The sequence below is a fragment of the Eupeodes corollae genome, chromosome 1 (genome assembly GCF_945859685.1).
Source record: "Eupeodes corollae chromosome 1, idEupCoro1.1, whole genome shotgun sequence".
NCBI classification, from domain to species: Eukaryota; Metazoa; Arthropoda; class Insecta; order Diptera; family Syrphidae; genus Eupeodes; species Eupeodes corollae.
The window spans coordinates 179,684,053-179,711,951 of record NC_079147.1 but is presented as its reverse complement, the minus strand read 5'-3'; the positions used below and the strand labels follow the sequence as shown (position 1 = coordinate 179,711,951).

General features: G+C 32.4%; 2 protein-coding genes and 1 non-coding gene across 12 annotated transcripts in view; all 3 read left to right on the top strand.

Moving 5' to 3' along the window:
* Window positions 1-27,899, top strand: part of LOC129945021 (uncharacterized protein DDB_G0283357) — a 353,725-nt gene that overhangs the window by 289,809 nt on the left and 36,017 nt on the right. For all 10 annotated transcript variants that reach the window (XM_056056442.1, XM_056060109.1, XM_056059447.1 and 7 more), the window contains 2 exons: window positions 7,706-8,174; window positions 15,477-15,638. In XM_056056442.1, coding sequence (XP_055912417.1) covers window positions 7,706-8,174; window positions 15,477-15,638 — 631 coding nt within the window. The remainder of the gene's footprint in view (window positions 1-7,705; window positions 8,175-15,476; window positions 15,639-27,899) is intronic.
* On the top strand, window positions 12,424-13,590 carry LOC129951222 (putative nuclease HARBI1). The gene is made up of 3 exons (XM_056063648.1): window positions 12,424-12,938; window positions 13,005-13,259; window positions 13,344-13,590. The coding sequence occupies exons 1-3, from the start codon at window positions 12,665-12,667 to the stop codon at window positions 13,442-13,444; spliced, it is 630 nt and encodes a 209-aa protein (XP_055919623.1). The 5' UTR covers window positions 12,424-12,664; the 3' UTR covers window positions 13,445-13,590.
* Window positions 21,806-21,879, top strand: Trnat-agu (transfer RNA threonine (anticodon AGU)). The gene has a single exon. It is a non-coding gene; the product is annotated as a tRNA-Thr (tRNA).

The following is a 27,899-nucleotide window of genomic DNA, read 5'->3' as shown; positions in this document are numbered from 1 at the left end:
TAACCAAGACTAGTAAAACTAAGAATTAATTTCGGAACTATTAGAAATGATTTGTCGACAAAAGAGAGTTTTCGATTAACAAGAAAAGTACCATTTTATTTGTGTTTTCTAGAATACAAAATAAAATACAATTCTATAGCCAAAAGAAAAGTACCTTGCAACAACTTTTGTGTACACTAGATTGGGCTTAGAAAGGGGCCCAATATCACGGTGTTGTATCTATGGACAGACTCAGCAAAGCAACCGCCTTTAGAGTAGTTCATCGAGTGTCGAATATTGTCATTTATGAATTTCTGTCTAACATTTAAGATTTAGGAACTTTTTAAAATACGAATTAATTGCAAGTTGTATTTTAAATTGGTGAAACTCTTACTTTTTTCATTTTTTTAAATAGAGCCTGAAAAATTGAAAAGTTTTTGGACTTTGCAATTTTTTTGAAACTCTATGTACTTTTACTTTGCAGGATATTAAAATTTTGCTTAGTTGCAAAGTGAAAAGTGTTTAGTGAAATGGTCCAAAATTGTCATTTAAATTTAACTAAAAATTGAAAACCTTCGCTCACATTTCTTTTAAGTACACAGTTCAAGTTTAACCTTTGATTGCTTTCCAATCTTATCAGGGCCCCTATTATGCAGCTCGATTCTACAATGAAATTCCTCGAATTCGAAAAATTGGTACCATGTATATTTTTGACTACTATCGAGCCACCGGGAATCGAATAGTTCTAATAGTGCCAACTATATTCTTATAAAATTTTGAATAAACGAGGAACTACGTAACTCGAAAGTAGAATTCAAAACAAGGCGAAATCGAAAATAATCACTCGTCATTCGTGATTTTTGCCAAAAATAGCGTTTGGACTATCGTTTCTCTTCCTCATTCATTTCAAAATTCATCATCAGCGGGCAAATGACTTAATTGAAGTGAAAACTTCGGCAAGTATTTTTGACATGGTTTGTTGTGCACTTCCAGCGTTCTTGTCACCACCGATTTGGTTTCGGTAACCTTCTGTTACCGACAAATTAAATGCTGCTGATAACTTAATTATAATTGGAACAACATTTTGCTTTCTTGCAAGTGGATGGTGTCAAGTAAAAACCCGTCTTTAGAAAGACGATAACTCTCAAAAAAAACTAAAACAAGAGTATATATTTTTGATTAAGAATGAGTTCAAATGTTCTACCATTTATATTTGTAGAAACCTTTTCTCACTGAGCTCCATTATTTTGGTATAATCTCTTATTCTTCTGCGTTCAATTTGCTCGCACCGTTCATCATTTCTTTACAAATTGGACAAAATTCAAACGGTGTAGTAAACTGTAGTAAATATTCTCGTCCAAAAATTTGGTGATTTTGTTTTTTGTTTTTAAAAATTTCAAAAAATTCGATACTCTTTCGAAAGTACAAAACTTTTTGAAAACAAGTTGATATAACCGGCATCCGATTCTACTTCCATACGTAGCACGATTTGAAAGAAGAATCGGAAATGAGTTTCGAATAGAATCAAAAGTAGAATCGAGTTACAAAGTAGGGCCCCATGTTCAATAATAGAGCTAAACATTAACTAAATTTTTCCTATGAAATTTTAAAATTTAATTTTCACTTTCCTTTAAGATTTAAAAAAAAAAATAAAATAGAAACAAAGAAAAGATAGCTAATTGCTTTTTATCGTGTTGTCCTTAAACAAATACATGAACCTATCCAAGAGCCCTTATTTCGTTACTGGCGATGGCGCTGGCGTTGCCTTAGGAACAACAATGTTCTCATTTCACTTAAAACCTTATAAAGAAACAATAACACGTAAAGTAATAGGTACCTATTCTTACAAGTTGAAAACTTAAGAAAGAAACAAAATATTCACTGCCACTTGCCAAATATTTAAATTCCATTTCACTTCACATTTCACTCCTGATGCCTGATGATGGTGGAAATGTCAACCACTCACTTTTTCATAAACATATATGTATTTTCGTTCGTGCTCAATTCTTTAAGTGGGCCTGTTCTTCTTCTTCTTCTTAAGCGCATCCTAAAGTCCTTTTCTTCTTCGTTTTCTACTTTTTTCATACTCACATACGACAACAAATGGTGGTGTAAAGGATGGATGGTAGAAATAGAAAGCAAAATAAAAACAAAAACACCCAACTGTTGAAAGTGAAAAAATGTAAAATGAAAAAATGTAAAAATGAAAGAAAAACAACCAAAAGTGCAAACAAAACACACATAAAAGCCAATGTCAATTGAAAGACAAGAAGCTTCATTGTTTTATGTTTTGATGATGATGATGATGTGGATGTGGATGCCATATCATCATCCTATGGGTCCTTCCTTTCTTCCATATCACTTACTTATATTTTCTTGACGAAACGTGGGTACCTACCTACCTAGGAGTATAAACTGAATATACACTTTCTTTCTAAGGTCCTTAAAAAATGTCACCCAACTCGCTCCTAGTTTTCTGATTTACTTCTCTTTTTTTAAAATAAGCACAAAGTAAATTTCATATTCCATCAAAATGAAAAAAAAAAAATATAAAATAATACAAGAAAAACATTGAAAATTTTAACGAAACAATTTTGCCAAGTATCCCAAAGCACAATGCACACCTCCTTAAGTCATAAAACTGGAAAAAATCATTTTCCTTTTTTATTTTTCTGTTAAGGAGTTTGACTCACAGTTAATGCTCGAAGTGTTGCAACAAAATCAAAATAAAAGAAAAACTTATAAAAAAGTAAAAGCTAAAGCTTCAAGCCTTTTAGCAATAAAAATGATGAATTCATCATCAACATCAGGAACAAAGTGAAAAACCTCTTGTTTTACAGGGTGGGTGAGTCTCTGCAGTTCTTTAAGCATATAAAACCCTCGTTTTTCCATTTTCAGTTTTTGGTGTTATTTTTTCTTTTACTAATTTTTCTTTTTTTTTTAATTATTTAGTTTTGTTTCTTTTTTTTTAACATTTGCTTATATCACCGTTAAGTTGGCTCTTTTGGATGTTTTGCGGTGTTTTTTTATTTTTCTCAATTATTTTGTTCACATGGTGACAGAAGCATAATGTTTTTTTCTTTTTGGTCTTTGCTTTTTTTGATATTAGTGGTGGTGTTTGTTTGCTGTGTTTAACAAAAACAAGACTAAAAAAAGGGATTAATGAAAAACGCGAAATTAAAACAAAAATAAATTAACAAACATTCAAGTGAAAAATGGAGGGAAATTTTGTGGTATAAATATGAAAGGCGACAGGATACAGGAGGTGGTGTGAGTGTGATTTGATGATTGCATCCAATGTGTGTTTGGGTCTGAGCTATCGCATTTGGTATTATTTATATAGTTTATGTGGCAAAGTTGTAACGTCGGAATAATTGAGAGCTAAAATTGTTCCTTAAAAACAAAAACAAATCATTTAATGTTGACCTTTAAAGATCTTAAATCTTTAATCGTATTTTTTAGAATTCTTTCTTAAAAATGTTGAGTTTTTGAAGGATTAAAATGTTATGGACTTAGTCCTATTTAAATCAGATCATCATTGGTAAATTCGTGTGTTGTTATTTCTATAATTGAAAGTTCGAGCGCCATATTAGTATTTAACTCCTGCCTCAATATAATTTTGAACTGCAATTGGATGATTGATCCTCCAATAACCTACTTTCTCATTAACTTGATTCTCCAAGTTTTGATATAGAAACTTTTATAAGAACAAAATCTAAAACACTAAATATTTTTAAATTTTTTCTAAAAGAAGTTCTTTCTATCGAATTTAAATTAATAATTAATATTAGTTTAGTTTAAACTTATATTTTTCTAGATAGAGCTATGAATTTCTATTAACATTTTAGAGTCTGAAAGTTGTTTTTCTTATTGAAAAAACACGTTAGATTAACTCGAAACCGATCCCAAAGTCTACTTTCTACAACCCTTAAAGCAAGCTCTGAAATTTCAGCTGTTATGGGCTAAAATTTTCTTAAAATAAGGTATCAAAAATGCACTTCTTCTCACTATCATGTGTGGTTTTGCCTTTAACGAATATAGTTTCATGAGGTTATATTCACATCTTTTAAACTCTCATTCGCAGTTTTTTTTTGTTTTTAAAGTCTTCTAGACACATAAGTATTCGGGATTTGACGACGGTCGCAATCAACAAACTAATTCCTGAAAGCTTCTTGTAATTTCACATAAAGTGTTAGTTCAGCCCTTCCTATATAAATGTTTAGAGTAACGAAACCTGAAAACTAGTTGCTCACCATACAGGAATGTTTGTTTTTAACTTATCAAGAGTTAAAGGCCTATCTCCATAAACAAGAGCTTTTTGCGAAGTCCCACAAAAAAAAAGTTCTGCGGTGTCAAATCGCAGGATATCGCCACGACGAGAAATTATGCAGCCTAGAAATGTCCCTTGGAATAAAGCCATATTCGCTTGAGCTGTGTGACATGTAGCACCATCTTTCCACCACATATTCTCCAAGCCGTATTCTCCTATTGCAGACAAAACAGTCGGCTATCGTATAACCATAGTATTTCGAATTGTCAGTGACAGTCGTTCCATCGTCGTTTTCGAAAAAGGAAGGTCCAACTACACCTCTGGATCAAAGGGTGCACGAAACAGTAAGTTTTTGTGGGTGCATCTTCAATTACTTGAGGATTACCTGATTCTGCATGCCACAACATTCTGCTTCGTAAGCTTCATAACTTTGGGATTCACTCTAATCTCCTTCAGAAGATTTCAGCTTTTTTAACGGTCAAAAAGTAAGACTTGACAACCAAACCTCGAGATCTATTGAATGTACCTCAGGAGTTCCCCAGGGCAGTCATCTTAGCCCACTTTTATTTATAATCTTTATCGATGATATTTGCAAAATCATAAAATTTCGCCTATGTCGCATTTATGCTGATGATCTTAAATTATTTTTAAAAGTGAATTCCATTTGTGAATATGCGTTAATCTCCAAATAGACCTCGTGTTTGGTTTACTGTCTTAAACTTAATGTCAAGAAATGCTTCGCTATCTCTATCTTTAAGAAACTTTCAACTTATGATTTTGCGTATTCTCTTGATCGTATCCTTCTTCAGAGAACTGCTACAGTAAAGGATTTGGGTGTCTCCTTTGATTCCAAGTTTATATTTGTTCCGCACATGAATGCTATTGTCGCTAAAGCCAACTCTATGATTGGTTTCATTAAAAGAAACTCAATTGACTTTTCGGATCCCTATGCACTTACATCTCTATATAACTCATTAGTTAGATCATTACTTGAGTATGATGATGTCATATGAAATCCTTTACAATAAACATTTTCGGATAGAATTGAGATAGTTCAGAATCGTTTCACAAATTATATGTTTTGTAAAATGCGCTGGAATTTTTGTCCAGATTCTCAAGCTCGACGTAATCTTCTGGGTCTGAAATCTCTCAAACCTCGAAGAACTATTCATGATATAATATTTGTGCAAGATATTTTATGTTACCATATAAAGTGTAATGACCTTCTATCGTTAATTTATATTTATGTCCGATTAGACCATTGATAGAAAGATACCTTCTTTTTCAACCTAAGCATAGCACAAATTTTGGAATGAATTAACCAGTTTTAAGGTCAATTATCTATTTTTAAGAATTTAATCATGAAATGTAAATTATTTATTTTTTGTATATACCTTACTTATGTATCTATTCTTTTTTTGCATCTGTTGAGCCTGTAGCTTGATTAAACCAATAAATAAATAAATTCTCAGAGCGACAATTTTATTTTTAACATACGCACCGAGAAAAATCGGAATCTACCGTATTTTGTTCAAGAACCCTTTCGACGTATCTACGACTTGACGTTGTGAATGGTTAGCTAGTTTCAGTTGTTCTATGAGCTAAACTATGTATGGATGTAGGGTCAGATCCAAATGCAAAATACGACATAACGTGCAGTAAGACCGTCCTGATTCCTGAGAACGACGAGGTACGAACGAAACGATGATGCACAGGCAATATCTATAACCAACCATTCAGTTTCTTTAAATGTCTTCAAAAATTTGCCAATTTCTTGCTTAGTTGGACAATTACGTAAACCATAATCTCCTCTTAAAACACGATATGAGGCCGTGGCAGAATCGCCATTTTTGTAGTAGGTTTTAACAATTTGTATGTGTTGTGGAATATTTAAGTGATTCATTGCCGTAAATGTCAGACTTTTTAATAACAAAAAAATGGTTTACCAACTTAGTTTGACCGATGTCGAATTCCAGGATTATACTTATGAACCGCAAAAACGATAACCCGTTATAATTTATATGCAGTATGTTGTTTTATTCTAAAATTGTAAAGTAAAGCTTGACCCTGGCTATATTAACCATTTTCTTAAACATATTCAAACGTATTGTTCATCAGCTCTATCTCAACTTCGATCGTACTGTCGAGTACAGAGATTCGTTCTTTTGCCATTCTTCGCGAATGTGGAATACTCTTTTAATGTTATTGCAATATTTTCCTTTTTTGAATAAATTCTATTCATTAGCAATTTTATCTACATTATCCATTTTTTTTTTTCAAACAAATTTATAATTAAATTGTAACTTTACCGTCCATACTATTTTTTGGATAATGTATGGTTGTTAAACACGATTTGTTTTATATATTTACTTATATCTATGTGTACAAAATGAAATACATAAAGATAAAATATAGAAGTGATGGTTATGATGGTAAAATACAAATTTTAATTATATTTAATTTGCATACAAAAGCCAAACCATCAGGTAAGTCTCTTCTGTATATACCTTAAACAAAGTATTTTCACATTTTGTTTTCTTTTGATGATAAATTGAAATAAAAATCACTTTAATCAAAGAATTAAAATTTAATTAAATTTTAAATATATGTACAAACAAACTTCCACAAGTTCACACGACATGTATGAAATTATTATTATTTTCTACTTGCTAAGCTCTAAACTATAATGAAATTTCTTTAACATTTTGATTTTAATTTTGCTGATATATTTATTAAAATTTAATGAAAAAATTAGGAGTGTTTTTTTTTTTTTAAATAAATCCCTAGTAGTAGTGTGGATAGAAATCATAGTGTAAAAAAGATCATATCCGTAGCCCTAGAGAAAGAAACCATAATCATCGCATAATCATTGTGCCCAATTGTCGTCACCAAGAAGTAAAATTACACTACTGGGTGGCTTGTTGACCCGTCTTGTTGGAACCGCATATTCACGTCATGATTTTAGTAAAAGTACGCCGCTGTAGAACTTTATCAAGAAATCGATACATTTAGCTTAGATTATTAGGTAATACATTATCGCTAATATTTAATATTCAACTCACATTATGACATTTCAAATGACTGCTCAGTTTGGCAGGTTTCAAATGCCAGTTCTGCCAACTTTAAAGTACGAAATAAATTACCCTATATTTGGTAGTTTTGCTTAAAACTGTTCTATTTCAGATAAACTGTTCAAATATGCCCTTAATAAGCTCTTCTTTGTCTTATTATTGTTTTATTGGAAATGGTTTTGAAAACCCTTATTTTGATACCATTATTTCCACGTAGACTAGGTGAGTCCTTGATTCTGACGGTCTACATGAAAGTTCTACATTTTTTATAATTTTGATTTTTAAATGAAGGTCGTTCTTTGATCTGATCTCAAACCTCTTTTTAGAATATTATATCTCATATATTAACTTCTTGTACTTATAATATATTCTTTTTTAATTCTAGGCTTGGCCCATGTGACCTACAAGATCCTTGGGTACCATCACATACAACACAAACAACAGGTGTTTGCTCACTGCCATTATCATCGCCGGCAGCTGCAACAGCAGCCATTGCTGTATCAACAGGTGTAACTGCTGCTGTCTCATCACTAGGCGGTCCAAATTATCATACACCAAACGTAACATTACCAACAACAAATAATATTAATAATAATAATAATACAACAACAAGTAACAATTTAATATTAAATAATAACAACAATAACAATAATTCAAATAACAATAATAATAAAAATTTAAATCTAAACAATAATCCATTATTATTGCAACAAAAAGCTGCCACAGCCGCACTGGCTGCTGCTAATTATCATCAACATTCACCACAAACGAAAATTATGAATGCTGTTGCATCACCGATCTCAGCTAATACAGCGACATCAAATCGCAAAATTCGAAGAAAGACCGATTCGAAGGTGAGTTTTAAAAAACTTCTAAATAAAGACATAAAAAAGAAAAAACCCACAAACATCCACCACTTAGAACATTAAAATTGGTATTATAGACAAATTAATGGTTTCAATTTGGCACAGCAAACCCTTCGAGTCGTAAAAAAGCGTGTCTTTGCCATTAAAAACAATTTAAACAAACAAAATGTTTTATTTTTTTCAAAAAAAGGTTGAACATTTTTATTCGTTTTTTTTTATATGTTTTTCTTTCAAATAATAAAACAATTACTTACTTTGATATTTCAAAACTTCTTCGCTTAGTGAGGGCTCTAATCTTGATTGAAGAATTTCATGACTAAAGCGGGCTCCACTAGCGTAATAAAAATTCACCGCGTGGAAGACAGTTAAAAGTTTTTTTGTTTGTATTTTGTAAGAGTTTGGATTTTAGTGTGTTTTTAATGACCAAATTGTGAGGAAACCCTTTTTTCTAAAATCATATCTATAGATTTAATTTGAAATTATAAAGAAGAAGTGGAGGGTGGGGATAGAGATACATTGAAATATACAAACACTGTCAGTTTATTTCAATTTAAATTATTTTTACACTCAATGTCATTTGAATAAGGTACTTTGTTAACATTTCAAAAATGTTTTTTTCTCGATTTTAATTTGAAAATTATATTTATTGTCAGTGGATATTAGTTTGGTGTTGAGATTCGCTTGATAAAAAATACCATGAATGAACAAAAGTTGCATTTTTAAATGAAATGTTTTCATATATCCAAGGACAATATAAATCCCTTATTATGAGAAGCGAATAGAACGTTCGACTGAAAGCGAACGTTTTGAAATCACTCACTTCGTGAATACCATTTCAATATTCACTTCAAAAGTCAACTTGTTTAAAAATAGAGATGTTAACCCATTTGAACGTCGAGATTCACCCATCTTAATTTTGCTATATATTGGATTTTTCAACGTTCGTTTTAAGTCGAACGTTCGATTCGCTTCTCGAAATAAGGACCAATATTTTCCAGGAAATTTTATACGCTAAATAAGAGATATTTAAGGATAGAAGTTTTTTATCGTTTCTGTACAAATTCCATGCAAATTTCTTCTGAATTCGTTACACTTGGGATTTAAAAAATATTAAATCTGTTAAATGAAATCCTTACATTTTTTACGCCAAGTCTGTAAGGAAAGTTCTGTTTTCTTCTTGAAAATATTTATTTTTCCTTCTGAGTTAAAGAAAATACACAATAATCCGAAAAATGAAAAATACAAGTGAAATTTCGAATCCAATTTTTAGAACAAAAAACTTGTGTGAAACTATAGTATGGGCGAGTAGATGTTGTGAGTAGATGTAGTCTCGTTTGCTGTATAGCACGTAGCACCTGCTGGAACTATATGTCGTCTAGGTCCATATGGTTAATTTTGGGCCATAAGAAATTAGTTATCGTCGTTATGTAGCGCTCGCTGTTGACGGTAACCATCTCACTAACGCCGTTTTCAAAATAGTACGTACTAAATACGCCGCTGGCCCAAAATCCAAACCAAACGGAAGCTTTTTGTTGGGTTGGTTGGTGCCGTCTCATATACAACAATTTTGCTTGTTAACACAGCCATTTATTCAAAAATGCGCCTCGTCTCTAAAAATGTTTTTTCAGCTAAAATTGGGATCCTCTTCCAAACGATTGGAAACCCTGTCAGCGAACAAATGGCGTTGTCTATGGTCATGAACTTGTATGGGTGCAGGCCCAAGTCCCGAAGCAAAATTCGACAAGTTGAAGTCTGTGAAAGGCGGTGTTCTAGTGCACTGCTAGGAATAGACTATCCTTGGTTTTGCTGTACACTTTCATGGACTGCGGGTAGATTTTCTCGGATGATCTCGCGTTCTTTGAACAAACTCTGATTTTTTACGGAACCCGTCGTCTCAAATTTGACCACCAAACCTTCAAGAGTCGACTGTGAAGAAACACTAATTTTGATAATAAAGCTTTATCATTTGAAAGTGCTGTTCAATCGTGTAACTTGCCATGATGATTTGGCTTAAACAACTAATAATAAACAAAGATTTGACAGATGCCACCAAAATAAAATGGCCGCCACGGAACGCCAAAATCTACCCACGGCAACTTAAAAGTACTCTCTTATTTGTGATTTGATGATTATTTACTATTTTTAAAGTAAATTTAAATGAAGTATTTTACTTAAGGACATATTTTAACACAAAGCTTTAAAAAATAAGTAAAAGTGATACAATTTATTTTAAACTTTTACTTATTTCGTGAAAAGTAAAAAACATTTTTTCACTGGAGTTGTCATTGTAAATCTTAAGCTTGTGTGAAATAAGAAGGAATGAAATAAAGTAAAGTTTTTAGATGCAATTTCGCATGAAATTAAAAGGAATGAAATGAAGTGAATTAAGTGAAGTGAAGTTTTTAGATGAGAATTTCATTTATGATGATTTGTTAGTCTAAATGATTATTTTACTGCCGATCTTTACATATTTTATTTTTTATAGATAACTATGAACAAAATAAAACCAGATTTTAAAATACTTATTAAGTCAACAAATATTTTTGTCATTAAACATTGTTCCGTCTATTTGCATGATACAAAATCCCAACTAACTTCAATCACATGACGCAGAGTGTTGAAACTTTTTTCGTTGATTGTTTCTCTTTTGAATGTAGAAGTTAATGCAAACAAAACATTAAGTCAGTAAAATTAAATGCACAACATAAAATATTTTATTTATTTATAACCGTCCGTGTCATCAACGGCCACCACTACGCCGTCACTAGCTTCGTGTGCCAAGCTGACAAGGAAGAGTTTAAATATAAGTGGGTGGTCGAAAATATATTTAGCCTTATTTGTTGCAACATAATTTTTAAAGGCTATAAAGATAAAATATTCAAGTCTTTAACATAAAATATACTAACATATTTTATACATTGAGAGATGTGCAAAAAAAGGCAAAACAAAAATTTTAAAACTTCTTAATTTTATGCAAACTTTGAGTGTATTCACAAAATAAGGCATAAAGGCTGAGACATGACGGAATTACTGTTTTTGGCCAAAAAACTAATCACTAATAACGACTTGTGCGCTTATTTACACATTTCCTGCCGTTTTTTCTTATTGATTTACGCAAACGCTACATAACTTCAATGTAATACTCCTTGTTTACTATATCTACGCCCTTGTGGTAGGAATTCTAAATGCACAACGCCATGATAATCAAAGAAAACTGTGGGCAAAACCTTTACATTTGAACGAACTTGGCTTGATGTGCCTTTTTCGGTCTTGGCTCTCCTGGACTCTTCCATTGTGATGATTATGCTTTGGTTTCGACGTGAAAACCATATACCCATGATTCGTCACCAGTTATAACCCTTTTAAGCAAATCAAGACCATCATTGACGTCGTTCAACATGATTTGGCCAATTCGCTGAGACATTTATCATACCAAAAAAAATGTATTGGAATGAGCCAAACAATATGTTCAGATCATCTGCTATTTCTCTAATCGTGATTCGACGATCTTGTAATACAATTTCTTTCACTTTTCACTGAGACGTCTGGAGCGAGGTTCATCGTTATCATTTTCTCCACCCTCTTGGAATAACTAATACCACCTATAAACATTTTTCTTTGATCAGAGTTGACTCGCCGTACGCCACTTCCAACATTTCAATAGTTTTTGAGCACTTAATACCGTTTTTTACACAAAAATTAATACAAACACAAGTCTAACCTTTATGCCTCTTACATAAAAACAAGATACAAAGTGCGCGAAATTCAAAAAGTCACCTTACTTTCTGATCACACCTCGTATGGAACAGAAATTAAGGATTCCATTTTTATTTAGAGTATTTACTTTACAAAGGCTGAGTTAATTAAGTGTACCTTTTTTGCTTACAAAATGGATTAAAGTAATAGCTCTTCAATTTATAAAGATACAAACTTGTCGGATAGATTTTCTGTTCATAAAATTGTTACATAAATTGTTCAAAATAGGCATACAATTCACTAAAGCTAGGAATATTTCGTGTATGGATACAAATTTGTTTAGAAGCTGAAGGCATCTAAAGTTAAAAGTGACGAAAAATTTAAAAAAAATCTCGTGAGCATAAAAAGTATTCAAGGTTTTTTGTCAAAAATGTCCGTTGTTAGGTTGTTACTTTTGACGGTCTAAATGCTTCAGCTTTTTCCTTGAAGATATTGGCGCAAAATTTTAGATGATTTAGTACGATGTTAAATCATTTTTAGTATGATACTAGTTTAAAAAAAGGATTTTGATAATTTTAAACGAGTTTAGTATCGTACTATCTTCTTAACATTTTACTAAAGTTAAAATCACCAAATGGCTACTTTATCTTTTTAGTATCGTATTAAATCTATGTCATACAGATTTTTCTTGTCATTTTTCTCAAATGTGACAGTGTTTTAAAATTGATAAATTGTGAAATAAAATTTATTTATACATATCATAAAAAGTAAATTAATTTAAAATGTTTTCGGAAGAAGAAGATTTTGAAATGTTTAAGGATTCAGTGTTGTGTAGGAAAGTTAAAAGTTTTAAAACTCGAGCAAATCCTCTTGAAGAGCTGGACGATGGTGAATTTTACTCCAGGTATAGATTTGATAAAACAACTGTTCGGTTCTTGGTTGAAAATCTTGACATCCAAGACCCTATTACAAACCGTGGGCTACCTATTTCTCCAGATTTGCAAGTTCTAGTTACGTTACACTTTTTTGGAAGAAATGTCCATCAATCTGATGTTGGTAAATAAACTTTTCTATTACTAGTCAACAAACGTGTAAACATGCACAACTTTTCGAATACTTTAGGAGCATTACATGGAATGGTGCAGTCCACAGTGGGAAAAATAATTAAAAACATCGCAAAAAGAATTGCTTCACTACTTCCACACTTTATACAGTTCCCATCTTCCCCTGCGGAGTTGAATGACATGAAATCCGGATTTTACAATATCGCCAGGTTCCCAAAAGTCATAGGTGCAATCGATTGCACTCATGTGCAAATCAAGCGACCAGCTAGGATTGTGGGACCTATTATGGCTGGCCACTACATAAATAGAAAAGGTAGATATTACATTCCTAACTAAAAAAAATCGATAGTCAAACAATCATTTGGTCCATGTACAAAACACTATTAATTTCTTAAAGGTTATTATTCATTAAATGTCCAAATTGTAACGGATCATAAATGCAGAATTATAGATATCGTTGCAAGATCTCGTGGGTCTCTTCATGACTCCAACATTTGAAACAATTGTCGCCTTAAAAGTAAGCTTGAAGAAAGTATTAGCATCCATCAGGGTATCTTGTTAGGCGATGCTGGATATCCATGTTCCAACATTTTGCTAACCCCTTTAAGAAACCCGAGCTCCAGAAAAGAAGAAAAATATAACAATTCTCATAGAATAAGAAGCCGTATAGAATGCCTAAATGGGCAGCTTAAGTCCAAATTCAGGACTTTGCTAGATCGGCTACGAGTGGATCTGGAAACGGCAAAAATTGTTGTTGTTGCTGTGGCTGTGCTTCACAATATAGCAAATATGGTATACAATGGCGTATACGTACTTTTTTATTTTTACTTAGAATTGATTTTAGTACAAATTACGTTTTTGTATTGCGAAACAACACAATCTTGCCAAGAAGCCAATTAAAGTATAAATTTTGTTCAGGAAAATTTTCAATATTGAATCCTTATAAAAACAAAGAATATAGATTTGTAGAAATAAATGTGATCTAAAACAACCACTCAGGCAAAATTTCAATAAAGAAAACAATTTTGAAGTTTTATGTGAAAAAAAAAACAGTTTTCGAAATTATGACAATTTTGTATCACATTATTTTGAAATGTGTTACTCGTTTGGGAAAAAGTTACCCACTTACATAGTTAACAAAAAATCTCTAAAATATTTGTCAACAATATTTTCATTTAAGAGTTTAGATGAAAAACATGGACTTTTCAACTTTTCCCATTTTCTGAAGAAAACATAAAACTTCAAAATAAAAAAATAATCCAAAAACAAAAAATGTATGTGTTCTGTTAGAGAAACCACATTTTTTACCTGAATTTTTTTTAAATAAAAGTACCATTTATGCACAGTATGTGCAAAAATCGATATTTTCGACATTTGACATTTTTTTTAAAACCGCTGTAACTTCTAAATGCTTTCTCGTAAAAAGAAAAGTAACTTAAATTATTTCGTAGTACATTTTATGATCTAAAATTTCTAACTCAAAAACTTTTTCTTAGTATTTACCTTTTAAAAGAAAAAAACTTAAAAACCCAATCATTTTGACGAAAAACCTTAACACTTTTTATTCGAAATTTAAATTTTTGGGGTCTTTTCGTTACTTGTAAATAGCGATTTTCTCAGTGCCTGTAACAATTTTGACTGGACTATTTCCATTCAGAGATCTGAACTCTGTGTCTTCCGATCAGGTATAACGTTGTCCAAATAGTTTACTTTTTTTAAATTAATTTAAGCACTTAGATCATATCTGTAGTTTCTTACAAAAAAAATGTATATCTTTGGAGATCAACAATTTGGTCAAAAATTGTGTCCATTTGCATATTGAAATAAGTTAATTTTTAATAAATAAATAACTAATTTACAGAATTTTGTATTACAAAATGTTCAAATCTTTGCCAGAACAACCATCGCCATCTTTGTATTCAGATTTTTTCATTCGGAAACCGACACAACTTTGAAAAACAAAATACTGTTCATTACCAAACAAATTATTTCATTAATAATTTTTACCAATTTTGTTATTGCTAAAATATTAAAGACTTGAAATATACTTTCAAAATATACAGATGTTATTAAATGCAGGGTTTCGCCGCAATTATTTTTCTTTTAAAAATAATTTAAAAAGCTTTTCTTATCTGCCATATTTTTTTTAAATAATAACACTAAAAAAATCACTGTGTGAAAATTTTTTGTACGATCCTAAAACTTGACATTTTGTTTAAAATATTACCTAGCGTAGTCAAAATTTGATAATTATTTTAAACTAAAAAAAAAAAACAGCCACTCAAAAATCTGCTTCCATAAATCGAACTCAAATTTTGACTTTTAACTTAGATGTCAGTTCCTTAAACTTTTAAATTGCAAAAAGTTTTAAATACAAATTTAAAAAAAATACTTTTCGATAATTTAGAATATACCTTCAAAATATTCTGAATTTGTTTACACATATTTACTTGCCCGTTTTTTTTATTGAATTCTTTTTTAAACTAAAAGTTTTTAATTTTAATATTTGTTTTATTTTTATTAATTTCAGCCCCAATCGCAAATAAACAAATGCAACAATGAAAAACGCCGACGGGAAATGGAAAATAATTACATTGAACAATTGGGGGAGTTCTTACAGCTTAATAAACGTAGTGACATGACCTCAACAAAACCCGATAAGGCAGCAATTTTAAATCAAGTTGTTAAAACGGTAAGTTTTAAAAATATTTATAAAAAATGCCCGTCCTTCCCTTTTTTTCTCTTTTTTTTCCCCTTGTAAACACATTTTAATCCAGATTTTTCAACAAATCAAATAAAGTGGAATAGATAAACCTAACTATATCAATATCCTCTATTTGTCTTCATTTATTGTTGGCACATCACACAAGGTTTGTTTAATGAAGAGAAATTAATTGAAATTGAATTTTAACCATATAAAGCGATGGAAATATGTGTGGAGTGGACACATTGATGGGCTGGACATAAAATAAAGGACATCATAGGAGGACACACTTCAGAAAGGATAAAGTTGGTGGGTTGCGGAAAGGGGGCTGACGGTTTAGTGGGAGGGAGGAGTTAAATATGTCACCAAACCAATGTTTGTGTTATGGATGGAAGGATGACTCTGACGTGAACGAAGACCAAAATGTGTCGATAGAACTTTTTGTCTTTTTTTATTTTTATACCCTCTGTGTGTCATGTTTGTGTAGTGTGATAGAGAGATATGTAGAGACCTAGGTACATATTTACACATCGAATAATCCCTTGTAATACTCTTTTGTGTATTTTGTATCAATTTCAATAGCTGAAGGGGGTTAGTAGTGGTATATAGTAATGTGATCAGCAAATTTAATTATCGGATTAAATTTGCTTCTCTTCGACTGACCGCCATTCCGCGCCGAACCGCCCCGCGCCGCGCCGCACGACGACCATGGTCAATTTGTCTCATCCTAGACAACTACCATTCGAAACACCCTTCCTCAGACCTCCCTACGTCCTGTTCTTTACATTTTTACTTTATTCATCTTTTTTTTCTGGATTGTTCCCTTGGGAAATTCGTTCCACAATTCATTCAATTTACTTGACTCAATTTACTCTATCGAATCGACTGACCCACTGCACTGCTGCAGCATGTTGTTGGATTGGAAATTAGAAGAAGGGCGAGAATCTCAGGATGTTCGTATTTCTGACACCCACGACAAAACTCATATTTTCTTTTGTTATAAAGGAGCTCTGGAGACTTTTTGTATAATTTATGCGATCTTGGTCTTGAATAAAACGCGATTCCTTGAGTTAGCTTGGACTTTGTTGTATAAGAAGGAATATGAAATGCTACACGTAACTATGTTTTACCCTTCATACGGTTTCAATAAGATATTTTAGTATCCTCGCAAAGTAGGAATCTTGTTATTTATACTTTGTCGTAAATTAATTACGACAAGATAAATATGGTTGGGATATAAGAAGCAATTCATGGTGACCATCCTAAATCTCATTTTTATTGTTTAATTCAAAACAAAACATGATTCAATAAAACGAGCTATATTTTAGTTAAATTTCTTAAAAGTAACCTACTAGATTTAATACCTACTTACTACCTTGGGTCCTTAGATAGCTATTTCCAGTTTCGCATGTCATGTTAGTTGAGGTCCTAGGGACTGAATTCGTAGGCCTCGATGTTAAATCGCTCTACATAACGCAGCCATCTAAGTCGTTAGACTTTTATTCTTTTATATAGATATAGATCACTGTCGCTGTAAACTGTACCTACAGACCATTTAGTTCGTCGTCGCAACTTCTCCCGCACTCTCCATCCAGGCGGATGCGGGACCAAAAATCTCCCAAGAAATTTTTTGCTCGAAACATCCTAAGACGGTCTCATCTTGCCTTGACCAAGTCTAAGCCTCAGTGCCATAAATGAATACCGGGATGATGAATGTCTAATATACCTCGCTCGAAAGAGGACTTTCATTTGCCTACTAAGCCCAAAGAAGCAGCAATTTGCATTTTCTGTATGATTTTAACCGTGTTTAAGACGTCGTAGTTCAATGTCCTTTTTTGATAACAACCTATACTTGGCCTTGCCCTCAATATGCACTCGAAAACGAGCCTTGATCCTTTAAGTATGTCAACATAATCGTCTGATCCAAATAATTGGACAGACCTTTGGAAGATTGTGCCTCTCGTGTTGATGATTTAGTTTTGCACACTTATTTCCAGAAGGATGTTGTAGATGTTGCAAGACAGTGTTTGCCTTGTCTAAATACTTTTTTGAAATCAAAAGTAGCGATGAGATCTTCTCTAACCTTGACAGATCCTGGGTTTTTTCAAGCCACTTCGATAAGGCTATGAACCTTTCCTGAACTTATATATATTTATCTATAAAATTATTTTCTTCGAAAAAATATATATGGTCACCTCCAAAATATATTACACAGTTTCTCTTGCCTTTGTTTCCTTCCTTTTGCAATCAATTTACAAGGAAATTGAGATAGATTGGTTATATTCTATGAATTTAGTGTATGGAAGTTTTAATTACCCACTGTACACCAACCACACTGTCAGTTTGTCTTCAATCCTTTTTTATTTGATATTATATTAGCTTTCGTCCTTACACTTTATCTTAAGCCTTCTCTCTCTGAAAATGTCGGAAGGATTTTGTCAACAAAAATAATTTGTCTTATATTTTCACTTGTTGACACTATTTCCTTTAGAAAAGTGGATAGGAAAATGAGAAATTTGTTTAATTTGGTGCTTTTCGTGAAAAGTGGTGTATTTTTTTTTTAATACAAATCAAAGTTAAAATAAACAAAAATGAAGATATTTAAAAATATATGAAACATTATGAATTACAAGTATATTAATTAATTCTTAAGTGAAACAAAAAAAGAAGAGGCTTTAGTGCAAAATTGTTCTTTTTCCTGATGAAATGTATTGCTTTGAGGAAAACTATGGCGTGAGTTTTTTTTCTCTTTCTTTTGATAATTAAATGAAGTCCTTAATATAATCATCGTTTTAAAATTTGATAAATAGTGTTTTAGAAAACATCATTATAGGTGTTTTTTTTCTTTATTCATTTGGAATTTTGGTTCAAGTTTTCATTGAAAATTTCTGTCATTGGACCGAAATTTCCTGATTGGTATCAAGGATTTCCTGATAAGAATCAAGGCTTTGAGGTTCACGTTGACCATTGCAAGTAAAACTGACTTACTGAGAATTTCTGGTTTAAATAATGTATGTTTTTAGGAACAAACATTTTACAAGTTTATCGATTTTTGCCAAGAAAGCACATTTATTCTTTGATTCTTAATTTTGATTCTAGATTAAAAAAAAGTGTGTCATCAAAGCAGGTTAGTTTTTTCAAAGCTATAAGAAAGTTTAAAGGAAATGGTCCACGCGCTTACTCTAATTTTGGCATACTCTTTCTTCCAACATTTCGGCCGGTATCTCACGAATAAATGCTTAAATTTTGTCTTCCAATGCGTTAATTGAAACGGGCTTGTCTGTATAGACATGAGCTTTAACACAGCCCCACAAAAAATAGTCTAAAGGCGTTAAATCACACGATCCAGGCGGTCAATTGATCGGTCCCGAAAGTGAAATAAAATGTTTACCGAACTTGCCTTGTCCATTGTGGCACCGTCTTGTTAAAACCACATGTCATGCAAGTCAAGCTCCTGCATTTTGGGCAAAAAAAAAGTTGGATATCATCTCACGCTAGCGCTTCATGCACAGATACGTTACGATTTGCATGCCACCAGGTCATAAACCGCACCAAACTGTGAGTTTTTCTGGATGCATTAGTAGCTCTTGCAATCTTTCTGGCTGATATTCACTCCCAAATCGATGATTATGCTTATTTACGTATCCATTGAGCCAAAAATTAGCTTTATGGCTGAACACAATAAAATGGAAGAAGCGCGCGATGAACGCGCTAGACCAAACTGGAGATGTTTGACAGTAAGACAAAACACGAAACGTGCGTCAGCTAATCAAACCAAGTGTTGCCAAAAAGATAATACTTAAAAACCACCTTTTACAACATTAAATGACGTTATTAGTAAGACCAAATATTCCTAATAACATCACTCCTTCAAGTTGCTACATCGACTGACGATTTTTCAAGACCTAGACCGTGGTTTATGGTAGATTAATTACTACGTCAGTCTGGCATGATGCCACCACTCCATTATTTACATCAAACAGTGACTATCTATGGACGAATTGACAATTCATATTCTTAACAATAACGAGCCCCAACTGCTACAATTTTGTATGTTAAAGTAATCGCTTTGTCTGAAAATCATTGTCCAATTCAAGATGTCCTCAGGCCCTTACCGAAACAAAGGAAACGGATGGTTTTGCGTCTTCAATTTCTTAGTCAATTGAAACTTGTATAAGCCTCATTTTGACTACTGCGTGAAATGTTGAGCAGTTCAGGCCGATGCGATGAAGGGTTGATATTTGTTTTACTTTGACACATATCTCCAAAGAAAATAGTTAAGCACGGCTGGGCAATAAATGTACTATCTTGGTGGCAATTTACAGGTTCGTAACGTAAAAATATACGGTTAGCAAATGTTTCCTACAATAAATCAATTGTAAGACGAGCTGTGTTTTAGATTGCCCTACGAATTTCTTGATGAAACCACAAATTTTGAACATATTATGGTTGTTAGTAAACATGGCTATACACCATTAACTGAAACGTTCTGGCCTGCAGAGTTTTGATAAAAAGATGCAAAAAGCACACCAAACAGTAGGTTTTTGTTGATAATACGTTGTCGTGAATTGACTTATCATAACTTCGAATACCACAATTTTGTTAAAAGTAAGCGTAATTCATTAAATTTCGAACACAACCATGATTTTCAAAAAACAAATTTGCATACCTAATTTGAAATCGTTACCCGTGTTTTTTTGGCATTCTATAAATAGTATAGTATTAAATTCAAAAGAAAACGCATCGTTAGTAGCCAGATTTTTGTATTTAAGAATTGGTACAACTGAAAGAAGATCTGTCAGAATACTAATAAAAACAAAAACACACAAATAGAAGAAAGTTTTGTGAAAATAAAAAAGTTGAAATTAACTTCAGCAAAAAAAAACTAATAAAATGCACAATTTTCATGAAGAAATGTTAAGAAAACATCTGAAAATCGAGATTGTATAAACAAAATTTTAACCAAACAACTTGACATTAAATAAAAACTTCAAAAAGGGGGTTTGTTCGTAGAGTACTACATTAACATGAAGCTCGCCTCAATTCTTTATATACCTGACTCTAGTTGAAATGAGCTTGATTCGACTCGATTCCGGTCGGGGATTGAAGTCGAGTCAAAATTTGCGAAGAAAAACCAAAACTTAATTATTTTTTCTATTGTTTTGTCTTTCAAAATAATCCCAGTTAGTCCATTTTCATTACAAAAAACTAAATAATATCAACAGTAACAGACTGATTTTGATTTTTTTCGCCAATGTAAATCACGTGATTTCAAATGCACAACTACCAAACGAACACACAACCATTGAGATACAAATGTAATATCAATCGTACCAACATTTTAGAACGAAATCAAATAAGATCCATTCAAGACTCGTCTAAATGTTAAAAAACCATCCGTAGTAAGATTCTACTTTATCTTTTAACGGTATTCATACTACGGATATTGTTTTTGTTATTCGTGAAAATCCTACTATACTATTGATAGATTTTCCAACAAAACACGAGTGTTGTTTCATGTTAAATTGTCAAATTAAACTAAAAATAAACCAATTGACAGCTGACAAAATGGCCACCAGTAAATAAAGTGTTGCCAATTTAAAGTTTCGTACAAGTAAAAAAAAACTACAGCCCACAAAAGCAGCCGAGGTGCGTTAAATTGTACGATGCGAACTCAAATGCCTACGACGCGACGACACGTGATAATGCGCTCACCAAAAGTTTCCTACACAAATTTGATTGGATTGATGCGATGAGTAAAGTGACAGCTGTCAAAACATTAAATCCAAGAAAATTATCGACAAAATGAAAACACACGTCCGAAAGAAATCACATTTCTCATTTATTTTATTTTATTTAAATTAAATTCATTAACAACGATAAATATTAACAGTTGAATACATCCATTTTTCTTTTTTATAAAAGCGATTTTTTCAATGTAACTATACGAAAAATTGAAATGAAATGTATTTGAATTTTTAAAAATAAACATAGTATGTTTCGTTATTGAAAAAATTCCTTTGAAACAGCAAGAAATGAAAATATTGTTTTCAATGCTTTTCCTTCAAAATTACAAAACAAATATAAAAATACCCACAATCATCATGAGAACTGTGCAAACACATGAATCATTTTTGTTCGGCCAAAATCAACTTGGCGCCGTGGCTTAGTTGGTTAAAGCGCCTGTCTAGTAAACAGGAGATCGTGAGTTCGAATCTCGCCGGGGCCTTTGTGGGGATGTTTTTTTTTCAACATATTAATTTAGTTTCTATTGAATTTTAAAATTGACGTTATAATAAATTGAGAACCTTTTGCAAGAAATTGTTACAAATTAATGTGTTTTATTACTTCGAAACATAATTCCAAAGAATTAATTAAAGTTGTTTTGTAGAGCCACCTTCCTATAGGCCACGAGCGGCGCGGGGATGGCGTAGAAAAAGAATTTTAATAATTTAAAAATTCATACACAAATCGGAAATTTATTATAATCAAACCAAAGTCGATTGTGGGGAGTTGAACATTGAACAATCATTGAATATTAAAATTGAAGTTATTCATACTTTTCGCTAATGGTTAATTTACTTCTAGAATTATATAGTTCGTTGTTTTTATTGTTTTTTAACAATTTGCGCAATTTTTCTCAATTAATTATTATTTTTTCGGATATAATTAAGTTAAGTGGGCGTTAAAAAATTGATAGAGTAAATAAAGTTTAAGACAAAATTTTAGTGAAAAAAACTGTGCAAAAATTACAAAAGGTACTCTTTTATTACTGAAGCTTAAAGAGTTAAGTAGGGTACAAGGTTAAACATAGGTTGGCTTAAGAAATTGTAATGAAAGAAGAAAAATGTTGTACATGTTTTTCTATTTATTTATTTCAAAATCGCTTACAAAATACGACATGTGTCTCATACATTTTAGAAGCCTTAACATTAATTTGGATTTTAAAATTAAATTTAACAAAATAAAAGATTTAAAAGATAAAATTATAAAGTAAAACAAATAATGAAGGTCTTCAACGATTTGCCAAATAAATTGAAAACTAAATCCCGAAATTTGCTTTTTCTTCTTATACCTTACATCGCAATGGGAAAGGAGATTCAAAGGCCTGTAACATAGGTTGTAACCAGGTTGTATGAGCATAAAGGTCCTTGTTGAACTGGGGAAGTTTTCCTGTAGTTTTTTCTTTAAAAATATGGACATGGCAATTCTGACGTCTGCCTGATGGACATTTCATAACAAAAACACAATTTAAATGTAAAGAAGTTAAAATTCAAATAATAAACATAAGTTCAACTAATTATATACCTATATAAAAAAAAAATATTTTTTTTTATATATTGTACGCGCACTAAAGAGGTTATGAATACCCTTGTAATGATAAAACATTATTAAGTAAGGAGGATAGGATTAGAAAGGAAAAACCTATGCATATTGGTTTTGAATGTCTGCACATTGTAATGAGTGGGAAATATTGAGCCTGGTAAACCATTCCACATTCGCGTAGTGTGGCTAAAGAAAGAATCTCTGTACTTAACAATTTGTCCGAAATTGGGCTCAAGGGTAAACTGATGGGGAGGAATGCAACTGACTATTTCGCTAGAGTTTTGTTTATAAAAATAACTATAAAATAATGGCAGGCATGAGACCTAGCGGCGGTATTCAAGAGAAGCAAAAGTTTCAGTTAGGCAATGGTCACCTATCATTTTTAGAGTTAATTTTTCAATTCTATCCAGAAGACTCAAGAATTTTATTGGGGGCTAATTATGAGACTTATGTGTGCTCGAGTTTAGGACAAATAAAAGCTTTGTAAATTAAAGCCACATCAGAAGGGGTAAAAAAAATGTTTGCATCGTCGGAGAAAACCTAAACACTTAGCAGCATTTTTGGCAATGTCAAATATGTGATTAATTCACAACAATTGGTTCATGATCCACATACCTAGAACTGAAAGCTTTTCAGTCTCCTCGATGCAAATAAATTCCATGGATATTGGCATTAGGGGAGGGTTATACTTTTGCGACAATAGGCAGCATTGGCTTTTCAAAGCATTATTTTTAACCGATGTTAGAGTCTCCATTGGACAATACTGTCAAGATTAGAATTTAATAAACTTATCATAGGCTGCTGTTGGTAGTCCACATCCGAAGAACAAAGATGAGAACCTAAGAACGAATATGAAAAGCAGGGGGTACTGTCATCAGCGAAACAATATAAGAAAGAGAGTCGGAGACAAAACCGAGCCCTGGGGCTGTATTGAACGGTTAAAAAGGTAATTTCTAATCCAACAAAGAAGAGCTTCATCAATACCCAAAGCACGCATTTTCGATGAGAGAGCTTGGTGCCAAACTCTATCAAATGCCTTTGAAATATCAAAAGAAACAATCTTACTTTCTCCAAAACGATGTAAAGATTTGTTAAACTGTTCGGTGAGATAAACCATGAGATCACTAGTGGACCTATTGCAGCGAAAGCCATACTGCCGGTCATTAAGAAGCTTCCGTTCTTAAATATGTTTCTTAAGCTGAAAATTGATCAGCGTTTCCACGACCTTGGAAAGAAGGGACGTAAGTGCAATGGGACGATAGTTAGAGGGGGAGGAGGATTCGCCTTTTTTAGGGACAGGCTGGACAAATGCAGTTTTGCATTCATTTGGTAAGAGACCAGTAGAATAGGACAGATGGAAAAACTTACGCAGTGGTTTCGCCAGCGTTGAAGAACACCTCTTCAGAACAATAGCGGGGATACTATTCGAGCCAGCGGATTTATGAATGTCAAGATCTTTAAGTAATCTAGCAACTGTTCGAGCGGGAAAGAAGATTCGTCCCATTGATTTGTTTACACTTTCAAGTCCAGGAGGGAGTCATGTCACTCATTGGCAGCATCGAATTAACAGCAAACTGTGCTGCAAGCAAATCGGCTTTATTAATCGAGCTTAGAAATAGAGCGTCATTGGAGACAAGTGCCGGAACTGACGATTACGTAGTGTTGCGCACATTTTTTACAAATGACCAGATATTTTTACTAACTTCGAGACTTTGTATATATATGTATATAGTAAGAAATAATGAAAGACCTCAATAGGAGCGTTGTTTAAGGATCAGTTTTCTTCTGCGAGTCTTCTCACAAACAAAAATCCTTATTTTTGTCTTGTTAGTATTGACGCAGAGACTCCAGGATTCACAAAATATATTAAGTTTGTTGATTTTCAGCTGAGGGGTAAATTGATTGTCAGCCAGTAAATCCAAATCGTCGGCATAGAGCAAAACTTTGATTCTTTACTGGCGAAGAGTATTCCACCTGGAAGTACATCACAAACGTCATTATTGGGGGACACCTGATGTTGTTTCAAAACTTTCAGAGAATTTATGCAGTAGATGAAGCAAGAGAGTTGAAATAAAACATTAAGAATTTACGTGAAATTCCTAAGGATGACAATTTGTACATCAAGGCATTTCTATTTACCTTGACAAAGGCTACTTTAAAATCCACAAAACAGGCATACAATTTGTTTTTCTGCTCAATCGATCTCCTGGCAATACTCGTCAAAGCGAATAAATGGTCTTGCGTTGAGAAACCCAATCGAAATCCTGCTTGAAACATGGTGAGTCGGTTGTTGTTCTCAATCCATTCTGTCAACCTTTCATAAAGAATTGAGGAGAATCAAGATTTCTCTATAGTTTTCTGGCTGATTGGTACCTCCTTTTTTGAAAATTTGCAAATATAACTGCTTTGTTGAAATTGTTTTAAGTTTTAACAAAAGAATTTTCATAAAGATTATTTAAATAGTCCAGAAGATGATTTTTAAACGGTTCCGTACGATTGTAGTATTCAATCGGATTGCCATCTATGCCAGGAGCCTTATAATTTTTCATTTTACTCAGAGTAGTTTCAAGCTCAGATCGATTATCCAGTTCGCAGATAGTGACATTGGGTCGTGCATAATAGAAAGTATGGTGATTCTCATCAGCCGACAAAAGAGTTTTAAAATGAGCTGCTAGTGTCTCAACTTCGAGCGTAGTCACCATGCTTCTATCACGGCCACCTAGCTCACGTAAGCTGTTCCAGAAAGAATTCGAGTGTTGAATTCGAATTGTTGATCGATCAGTAATTCTGTAGCTGGTTTAAAACAGTTTTTTAAACATCTTTAAGAAAAACGGAAAAATTGCATTGAGACGGACCTATGTGGCATTTTTAGCGAAAGTAACTACTTTGAATAAAGCAAATTTTATATCAATTTAAGAATATATTCTTTGTTTTATTCCATTTCAAAGTTCTATACCCCTTAAAAAAAACACTATCATTTCAGTTAATTTAACGAAAACTGCATGTTAAATAATTTTTAAATACAAACGTTTACGCCTTCAACACCATCGCAGGTATATTGTTGATTGTTATTTTATTTTTGAAAAAAAAAAATGTAACACCTTCCTTCTTATTCACATATCAAATAGTAAACATATGCAACTGCAATGTGCCTCAGAGTACGTCATTAAGTATTAATACCTTAATACCTTTTTTTATTTTGGATACCAATTGGTTAAGCCCCGTAGTACGATACATCCATCCACTCTTCTCTTCGTTTAGCTTCCAACTTTTGATTCAAGCCACCAGCACCACATGTCCAATTTAACAAATAAAAAGAAATCCTATTTACTTAGTTGCAACGTGCTGTGTTTTACGACTTATAAACGAGCTATCAGTAAAACAAAAATTCAACACTTAAGCGCACTTTGATCTACAAAATAAAAATAAAAACAAATAAAATAAAACTCTAAATACACACACGTTTCTTTTGAAAATACAGAAAAAAAATGTTAAAAACGCAAACAAACCCACATATAGAATACACAAGTGCAACCAAAATTTGAGGTTATCTTTTCTTTTACGTTCGAAGAAAATCCTCAGAGGAACCTTAAAATGCATTTCATGATTTTTTTCCAGATCGAAAATGCTCCGTTGTTGTTTTTCTTATTGGGTTTTGTTAAGTTTTTAGGGTTTGTCAACATCAGGCGTTTTTACTTAAGAATGCGGAACAAACACTCGAAAACGTGACGAAAATTTTAATAAACATAAAATAAAATTACAGACATTTTATTTTATATAGGAGGTAGTATTTGTAATGCAGTAGCGCAGCGCAGTGACATTTTTACTGGTATTTTATACACCAAAATGGAAGATGGACGAAACTTATTTTTTAGTGCAAGATATCACGGCAATATTTTGATGTTTTATAGCAGCGGTGTGGTAAAATAGTCTGTTGCGTTTTCATCTCTTTGAGACCAATTTTTGACGTACTACAAATACAGAGATTCTTTCTTTTGTTGCACTCCACGAATTTGAAGTGCCTTACCCGGTTCACTATTTCTCGCTCGTTACAATGGGATGGTATCTGATTCGATGTGTTTGAAATATTTAGTTCAATGGTTTAATGTTCAAAACTGTAGCTGCCCTATTCATAATTTGAAAAAAAAATTCCGTGAATTGTGATCCCCTAAAAGCCCCTATATATTCGTATGTACATGTTTGGTATCCTAAGGGCTTTCAGACATTCTGGTTTAATTACGCTAATTTATTGAAATCCGGTTACACATAAGCTTCATCGTTTTAAATAATGGATTCTACTATAATTTGTTTTGTTGACAAGCGTAACTAAAGATGTTCAAGGTGGAAAAATCATGGATTAAAGATTACATACAATGGAGAAAAGACGACCTAAAGCTCATAAGTTCTACCCTATTAATGTATGGGAGAGCAGTTTTTTGCGCGATGAAGTGGTGCCGCTAACACAAGTTTTTGAAACTTAATAACGAAGACTGGCTCTACGAATAACATATTCAAATTTTATATTAGGGATTTTTGAATTAGATTTAATTGAGCTTTTACCCGTTTTTGAATTGAATTACTTTAATAAATCGAATTTCATACTTTTTAATGTCTTCTATTGTATTTAAATACTTATTATTTTTAACTTTGGAATTTCCTATCATTTATCTTAAAGTGAAAATTGTCTATGACTAGAAGCATTTCCATCATTTAGCCTTTCGGTTCAGAGTTGGAGGAATTTAGTGAAATTGAAAAAGACAGACCTCAACCAACGTGTGTGGTGTCGAGTCAGCTCGTTCCAAGCTAGCTGTTTCCTAGTTCGCAAGCCATAGTTGGTCGAGGTCCTATAGGGATTGGATTCGAAGATCTTTCGGGCTAAAGCGTTGATGTACGTTCGCTCTACATGATACAGTAATCTAATTC

Coding starts and splice junctions, on each gene's coding strand:
- LOC129951222 (XM_056063648.1), top strand. CDS start 12,665: ATGTTTTCGGAAGAAGAAGATTTTGAAATGTTTAAGGATTCAGTGTTG. Junction 12,939..13,004: donor TGTCCATCAATCTGATGTTG/GTAAATAAACTT, acceptor CGAATACTTTAG/GAGCATTACATGGAATGGTG. Junction 13,260..13,343: donor CCACTACATAAATAGAAAAG/GTAGATATTACA, acceptor AATTTCTTAAAG/GTTATTATTCATTAAATGTC.